The sequence below is a fragment of the Arachis ipaensis genome, chromosome B09 (genome assembly GCF_000816755.2).
Source record: "Arachis ipaensis cultivar K30076 chromosome B09, Araip1.1, whole genome shotgun sequence".
Classification (NCBI taxonomy): Eukaryota; Viridiplantae; Streptophyta; class Magnoliopsida; order Fabales; family Fabaceae; genus Arachis; species Arachis ipaensis.
The window spans coordinates 32,725,126-32,733,901 of record NC_029793.2 but is presented as its reverse complement, the minus strand read 5'-3'; the positions used below and the strand labels follow the sequence as shown (position 1 = coordinate 32,733,901).

Sequence of the window (8,776 nt, the reverse complement as noted above, 5' to 3'; positions counted from 1 at the left end):
AAAAAGCCAAGAATGAAAAACAAAGATTGCCCAATGTCTTCACATATCCAGAATAAAAGACAACCCAGAAGCGATAGCCTAACCCATGACAAGGTTGTATAAAATCAATGATAAACATTTAAAGGCTACTACTATCATTAGAGTTAAAGAATGTATTTCTATCTAATAGTTTAAATTTTTGAGACATAATTTTGGAGCCTCTATGACTAAGTAGGATCTCATGAAGGGGCTTTTTAATTAAATATGTTCCTCTATTCAAATATGCCTTTAGATTTGAACTTACACATATAACACTATAAATGCAGCTCCATTAGACAATAGTCAAGGAGGTTGGAAACTTTGTTAAGAAAAATTGTTAAGAGAAAATTATACATATGATATGATGCAAAGTTCTTATTTAATCAAAAACAAAGGGAAGGGAAGGGAAAATTGCACTTTCTATTAAAATTGAGTTGGTTTGGTTAAATCAAAGGAACAAGTCATTTTTTTTTTTTCAGAAAAAGTTTTTCAACTCAAGTTAAATCTAAAATTTTCGCATAATCAGACACCAATTAATAATCACAAATTTGCAAAGAAAAATTTATTGTACTTGTTACCAATTACAATGCTCAGTTAAGGTAATGCATTTTCTTTTCCACTCTTAAAATAAACACTGCGGTGCAAAGACAGCAGGAAAATCTCCAAATACGCAAAAAATTGCCTTAGAAAAAGCAATAAAACAAAATAAAGTAAAATGAAACCTGAGTAGTTCGCAGGGACAGAGACGAAACACAATAACACAGAGAGACCGAGAAGTGTGGTATGGCGGCAGTAAAAGGAGTAGTGGCGGTGCTGAGTGCAGGCAGCAACAGCGACGCTGTAGCTGTAGAAATGTGACAAGAACATGAACATTAGTGGAAAAGCCTTAGCAGAGACATCTCTTTCATCTCTGAAATTATGATTAAAATGAAACCTGAGTAGTTCGCAGGGACAGAGACGAAGCACAACAATGCAGAGTGACCGGAAAGTGTGGGATGACGCCAGTAAGAGTGGTGGCGGTGCTGAGCACAGGCAGCGACAAAGATGTGACAAAAACACGAAGATTAGGGAAAACGCCCTAAAAGAGACATCTCTTTCATTTCTGAAATTATGATTAAAAGGAAAGGAAAAAACTGTAACAAGCAAAACTAGAGGGGCAAAATTTTAATTATCAGTTTTTTCAAAAATTAAAAAACGGGGTTCAATTAGTAAATATTTTAAGTTGGGTTAATGATACTCCCACATAAAATGAGGGAGATAAGTCTCAAAGTGGTCCCTGAAGTTGCACTCGAGCCTTATAGTAGTCCATGAATTTAAAAGTTACCCATATTTGTCCTTGAAGTTGCACTTCAGGGCTCAAATTCGTCCTTCCAGCACATTCCGTCTACCTAGCACCACCGGAAAGCTAATCTGGACTCCTCCGTGACACGCTGGACAGATAACGGCTAGCTGACGTAGATTAGTAAACTTTTATGGTGCAATTTGGTCCCTAAATCAAAATTAAAAATTTTAGTCCCCAAATTTAATCATCGTTCTCTACAGTAATCCCTCTTTTCTCTACAAGCATAGATCTTTATATCCCAAATTCACAAGATTTTTCTTTTTGTTTATTTTTAGTTGAAGTATATTATAACAATAACAACAACAATTAGGGTCTTCTTAACAACCATTATTTGAACAAGTTTAACCACTTTTATCCCTTTTTTCTGTAAGAAAGATGGTGAGATTATAATATAAAAAAAAATTACGTGATATATATAATTAAAGAAATAATGCAAAGTTTAGTTTCTAAAATTGTGAACGCTCATAAAAATTTGTTGACTTTTAAAAATGACTAAATTGATTCCTAAATTCATAAATTGTGAATCTTAACTCATCTCTAATGCTGATATAAAATGTTAAAATGTCAGCATGACATTTGCAAATAAAAAGATGATATGATTAATATTTTCATATGATTAAATTAGTGTCTTAAATTAGTTAATTATATTTATTTTGCTTAATTAATTTTTTATTAATTAGAGACTAAAATAATAAATATTAAATTAGATAAATTTTTGCTATTTTTTTTGTTTCTCTAATATTATCCTTAATTAATTTAAAATACCTATTTAATTATAATAAAATCTTAGACACATTATTTTAATGAAGATGTCATACAATTTGAAATGTCATAATATAACATTTTATATTAATACCATGTGAATGACAGTTACATTAAAAAAAAAATAAAGATTCACTATTTATAAATTTAAGGATCAATTTGATTATTTTTGAAAGTCAATGACTATTTTGACAATTACTAAAAATTTTAGTTACAAAACTAAGTATCACTTCTATAATTAAATTGAATAATTTATCTATAATGGCCACTATATATAATTAAAATTATATACATGATCCTAAGTTATTATGTTGTAGCATGATGCATAGTTATTTTGGAAAAGGATTCGAAAGAAAATGTAATGTAGTATATAATAATAACGATGTAACTTTAATTCCGTAAATACAAGAGATAGATTTTTGTAAAATCATACAAAAATATAAAATTAAATTTTGTAAAACATTTTAGTTAAACTAGAGTTAAATGAGTACATAAAATGTTAAATACAAAGACATAGTATGTGATTTTTAATTAACAAAACATATGCGTGCTTTCAATGAAGTTGTAGTCTCTTTCACATCCATATGGAGAAGAAAAGAGAAGAAAGGAGAGGAGTTACTACTGTAGAGAAGAGAATGATAATTAAATTTGGGGATTAAAATTTTTAATTTTGATTTAGGGACCAAAATATACCATAAAAGTTTACTAATCCACGTCAGCTAGCCGTTATCTGTCCAGCGTGTCACGGAGGAGTCCAGATCAACTTTCCGGTGGTGCCAGGTGGACGGAATGTGCCGGAAGGATGAATTTGAACCCCGAAGTGCAACATCAGAGACGAATATGGGTAATTTTTAAATTCAAGAACTACTATGAGACTCGAGTGAAACTTCAAGGACCACTTTGAGGCTTATCTCTAAAATGAGGAGTAACAATAGGGAGTACAGAATCCATGAGGCAGCAAGATTATGCATCTCTAATAAAAAAAAAACAAAGGAAAGTTGTATCCATTAAAATGGGCTCCGATTTACGAAAATTTTGAAACTATAAAAACTTTTTTGAAATTTCAAATTATTTTTTATGATTTTAACTAATTCAATTCCACTCTCAATTTCCAATCTTTCACCACCACCATATCTCATCACATAGTTTGTCTTTTGGGGGTATTTTGCATCTAAACCCTAAAATCTCCACATTCTGCGAGAAGGGCAAAAGAATTGCTTCCCAATTTGCGCGGGAAGCAGCATACCCATGGAGGACACAACACGATGAAAGCAATGGCAAAAGCAGAAGAAATCAACACCTAAAAGGTTGCTGCCGCGGCTAAGAGTTCTGCAAAGCTTCGAAGAGAGTTTCATAGATCTTAACCTCCCTGTCCCTTGAAAATGATGATGCCTGCCAAATCGTAAATGCGGCAATTTTGAATGCAGAATTTGTTAACCCGGCTAGGTTAGATCTCTGGCATTTTCTTTCTAGGGACTCATTTGTTGGCTACATACAGCACTACAGCATACAGCACTACAGCAGATCATGTGATAATTATTTTTAATATTTGTTCATCTTATGTTCCAATATGCCAAAAATGCTCTGATAAATGAAAAATGTTGTGTTCATACAGATGTAGGACCCTAGATGTCTTTCACATCAATATAAGCGCACATGTTGCATTCATACCCGAAATCATCATTTCCAACTAGAACCTCACAGAATTCCCATCCATTTTATTTCTAGAAATATATTCATATTAAAAAAAAATTATAACCCCCTTTTAATGCAAGATGCATGAGAGGAACAAGAAGACAGTTTCCTAGGAAAATTGGCAGAATATGAAAAAAAAATGCATGAGAAGGAACTCAGCACCCACTCCCGGAGGCAAAAGAATGTTCAGTAGAAGATTCATTTTGCTACACTATACATTTTCTGCTACATATGTATCCTTTTCCTATTGTATCATAAATATCTAATTACTTAAAAGCCTCTTAACACACCTCCACCGTTGTCTCCAATCTGGCTTAACAAGTTGCAAAAGAATCAATTTCAGATCTCTTCATCCAGAACACGTGCCTTAGCTACTTTCAAACTCCTTGGTCCTCTCTTAAGACAAGCTGCATTACTAACTACATCCAAGCCAGTAATAGGTAGAATCAGTAGAAAGGTCGCACCCATGAAAGGTGACCACAATATTGAAATAATATTAAATACCGCCATCGATCACAAGATAATTTCCTTAAGGATTAAGAGAACCAACATAACAAGGCACATGATGAGCAGCACCGTCGCACACATCACCATGCCCCCCTTTTTCTGGTTTCTCTCTGCCTGCAAGTACCATAAACCAAATAGTTATTGTACGGAAACTGAGATGAAAATTGTGGAAAGCACTAAAGAGAGAGCATGAAACACATAGTCTAGATAAAACAGTAGGAAAGGAAGAGATGTAGGACCTTCTGAAGCTGTTTAAGGCCATCTTCAACTGTAGTGGCTACATTCTGAATGTTGTAGTCTATTCTATCAACAATCGTACCCTATACATACAGAATGTCAATTTCTCAAGGGTTTATGAATAAGAAAGTTTTCAATTCCCAATTAAAGGATGGTATCTGCTGACCTGGTCAATGACTAGGACTGATAAATCCTTCATAATTTGAGCAAGCTCGTTTACAGATTCTACAACCTATCAATACAAGAATATATTACTTAGCTCATGAAGAACCAACACAACATTAGTAAACACCATTAATAGCAAGTTTTGCCTACCTGCTGAATTTCTTTTTCTCTTTCCACTGTGAATGCTTCAGTTTTCTTCAGCTTGGCCATTTGATGTTCATTAAATATCTAAACACACATAACTTGATTGTATCAGCAAAAAAATCGTTAAAATTTATTAAAGCACAGCCAGTACTGGCTATATGGATAACAATTGAGGATCCCCTCCCCCTTTTTTTTCTCCCACAACAAAAAAAAGAACCCAAAAAGAAAGAGAAAAAAAAAAAAAAAAAAAAAAAAAAAAAAAAAAAAACAAAAAAAAAAAAAGAGAAAAAAAAAAAAGAAATCCAAAATGAAAAGCAAAAAAGAATTACCATATTATCCAGGTCATCATCTTCATATGTGGATTTACTTCCATTCATGTTGATCTCTAAATCAACCCCGTCTGGACCCTGCAACATCATACAATGACAATACCAAACTTCAAGACAGAATTTCCATAAGTTATTTAGTACTATTTATGGCATTAGTAATTGAGATATCTTCCGGATATTTACTGCTTGCTTCAATATAATATTCCTCCAAAACTAAGGACAATCAAATTGTTGATTGGCATACAGGAAGATAAGAAATCACTTGTCAATAGGCAAAAAATAAAATAAACAAAAAAAAGGGATCAAGGTAGATCTGGTTGTCAGTTGTCACTAGTTTGAATTTGATCATTATTGATTTTCAGGATATAAGCCCTTATTCATTCCTATTGCTGGCTGACATAAAGGATGATTGAGAAACCACTTGCTAATAGCAAAATAAGAAGGGATCAAAGTAGATTTCGGTTCTATAGCTGTCAATATTTGACTTTAATCCACATTATTTTATTTTATATTTTTTCCAGGACATAAGTATATTTTCCTATCTTTGAAACTGGCTTTCTTCAGGTAAGGAACCAAAATGTTAATAGAATTGAAGTATCAAACTATATGAGTTAATCCTTCATGAAAAATAGAGAATAACGTGAAACATTTGATTCATTAAGGAAATAATAAATGGTTTCAAATTATATGATAGTTATGCATGTGCTTATATCTTAATTGTTTAGATGTTCTACAGTGCAAGTGTGCAACCAGCACTTTAGAGGAGCCAAATCCTTACTTTTGATGAATATTGAATAAGAACTAAAATCTAACAAATGAAAAATAAAAAAAAAAAATATAGGTACCAGTACTTAATAGTAAGGATAAAAATTCAAATTAGTCACAGCAGCAAAGATTAAAGCCCAAAAATGATAGGGACTAAACCTATTCAATGAAGAACAATTGAAATGGTAAGCCATGAGAGATGCAGTTTAAAATAACAAAAAATATATATATTGTTTATGAACAAAATACAATAAAATATAATTTTTTACTATATTAGCTTTCTATTTACTAAATTGATGCTAAATTGTTCAGACATAAACTCTACTGTATTATCTTTCACTTCTTTGTTACCAAAAAAAAATTATTTTGAATAAATAAATTCTCTAACCTCCTTTTGTTGCCTTAGGCGCTTCAAATATGTTGATTGTTTCTTGCGGAGCTCTACAGACAAGTTCTGAAGGTCGGTAGCAAGAGAACGCTGCAATCCATGAACAGAGTATAAAAAAAATAATACACAACTACCAATAAGAAGGTTATGGAATAACAGACAGAAACATGTGTAAAACGTGTTGACACATAAAGATTAAACAATAGAATGTCAAGGCACCCATATGAGACTCAATTTCATGGAGAAATGACCAGCTAGCTTTTGGGCTAAGAAAAATAGAAAATGAATAAGTATGAATGATGAACACCTGTCTCTTCCTCCTCATACCAGTACAGAAAATCAAGAAATGTTCGAAAATATTTCACCATCAATAGCAAAAGGGTAAAATAAACATGGATGCTAAAGAATTGAAAACTGTTTTCTGTTTAACGGGAAAATCTTCTAATTTGTAAAGAGAAATAAAATGATGATTAGTGTGTGCTTTCCCCAACAATGTAACTCAAAGACATGCCCAGAATTATTTTATGAAGCAGAGAAAATCAGTGTGAAATTTGGTGACATGCACAAAATATTAAGGGCAGGGGGGAATTAGTAGTTAGTTATCATATGCCTTGTCCAGAAACCCTCATTGGCAAGTGCTCTTAATAAGACCTCCTGATTCTAAAATGTAGTATGCACACTCTTAACTTGATTGCAAGAATAATGTCAGCTAAACTGAAATGACTATCAGCTAGCTCATAGTTAACATATAAGATTTATTTGTTTAATAAAATGTCATTACCTAAGCCTCACTTTAGAACCAAAATACCATACCAGTCATGCCAGAGAAGAAATCGTTTAATGTTTCATTTATTGAGAAGCTCAGAGATTTTGAGTTGAATAATACACATTTATTCTTATATACCAAGAAAGAACATCCATCTTTCGAAATGGATATTATATGATAATTATTCAGTCGTGGTACCTGCACATTCTTCCTCACGTTGGAATCCTCAGATGGCCCACCAGCAGAAAGTCTCTGCAGTCTCTTCTCTGATCTCTTTATCAAGTCAGTTATCTCGTATGTTAGGGACTCGATAGCACGTTGTTCTTCCTTACCGTCACCAAATGATGGCATTAAAGCCTTTGCATGAGCCTTGGCCAACTCTACCATTTTTGTTCTGGCGCGCTGCACATTTGCTGATATTTCTTCAGACACATCCACCCATGCTGGCGGTAATCCAACTGTAACCAGATTTAGATCTTTACTGCATTCACAAGAACAATGAACAACCCACCATTTCAAAGTCTTTTTAATAGCTTCAAGCAATGCAAGCATTTGAAACACAAAAGCAAAGAGTTGAACTATGCACAATGTCCTAAACAAGTGCCAAATCTATAAGAAAAGCACCCCCTATTTTCACCATGATCCGAATTCCCTACCAATAACAACTACAACAAAGCCTTTTATCCACTAAGTGAGGTTAACTAGATAGATCCATAGATGCCATTACATCCAATAATAAGCCAGGTACAATATATAGATATAGACAAGCATTTAAATTCTAAACGAAGAAGAAAATGAGTATATTAACTAATATTCAAGAAAGTGTACTACAGACAATTCATCTGTTAAAATTCTAGACACACTCATATTCACTGAGATAACATATATTTCCTTCACTTCACTGATATTTGAGTTTTCATCAATTTAGATCAATTCTTAAAACTCCGATGTAGAGTGTAAACAGATACACACCTTTTTATCATAATCCGAGATCGAAAATAAAAAGAAAAAGAAATAATTCAAACGTTTCCACTTTCGTTCAATCCAAATCCAAAAAGCATTAACATAGAAAAATCTGCGGGAAATCACCTTGAGCTACCGGGATCGTCGGTGCTTAGAGGGGCGTAAGAACGATTAGGGTTGAGGAGCGACGTGCTGACCAATTCGATGACGGGTCCGGCGGCACCCCCTCTGCCACCGGCGGAGGAGGTGGAGGGGAGGGAAGAGGAGGAAGGAGCGCGAACGCTCTTCAATGCGTCACGGTGCTTTCTGAAGAGGAGAGTGCGATTCCTCGTCGCCATTTTTGGGAACAAACAATGAAGGAAGGATCTGAAAGATGAAAATCAATGGAGATTTGGGGATTTCGGAAAATTAAATCGAATGAAATGCTTCTTCGTAACTCGTCACTCGTGAGGGGAGAGGGAATGAGGGATCGCCGATCACGTGATCTAGCTTTCACGCTGACTCTCACTGTCACGTGCTCTCCGGATCACTGCTGAACATTTTCTTTTTCTTTCATTTTTGAGTCTTTAAAAATGACTTTAATTTCCATTAATTGTCATTCACTTTGAATCAAGGTTCTCTAAAGGGATTTTTTATTTAAATAAATTAAATAAATATTTTATTTACTTAAATAAATAATTATAAAAATATAAAAA

The 8,776-nt window shown here is 33.4% G+C and overlaps 1 protein-coding gene across 2 annotated transcripts; it reads right to left on the bottom strand.

The window, feature by feature from the left end:
• On the bottom strand, positions 3,711–8,625 carry LOC107619009 (syntaxin-43). 2 transcript variants are annotated; one of them, XM_016321214.2, is made up of 8 exons: positions 8,208–8,625; positions 7,317–7,599; positions 6,353–6,442; positions 5,200–5,277; positions 4,877–4,954; positions 4,728–4,793; positions 4,564–4,644; positions 3,711–4,438 (listed from the first exon to the last, which is right to left on the bottom strand). In XM_016321214.2, the coding sequence occupies exons 1-8, from the start codon at positions 8,417–8,419 to the stop codon at positions 4,331–4,333; spliced, it is 996 nt and encodes a 331-aa protein (XP_016176700.1). In that variant the 5' UTR covers positions 8,420–8,625; the 3' UTR covers positions 3,711–4,330. The 2 variants fall into 2 exon arrangements, with proteins under 2 accessions (XP_016176700.1, XP_020966422.1); XM_021110763.1 differs by lacking the exon at positions 8,208–8,625 and adding an exon at positions 8,091–8,186.

Coding starts and splice junctions, on each gene's coding strand:
- LOC107619009 (XM_016321214.2), bottom strand. CDS start 8,419: ATGGCGACGAGGAATCGCACTCTCCTCTTCAGAAAGCACCGTGACGCA. Junction 4,645..4,727: donor CAGTCCTAGTCATTGACCAG/GTCAGCAGATAC, acceptor CTGTATGTATAG/GGTACGATTGTTGATAGAAT. Junction 4,439..4,563: donor GCCTTAAACAGCTTCAGAAG/GTCCTACATCTC, acceptor TGGTACTTGCAG/GCAGAGAGAAACCAGAAAAA.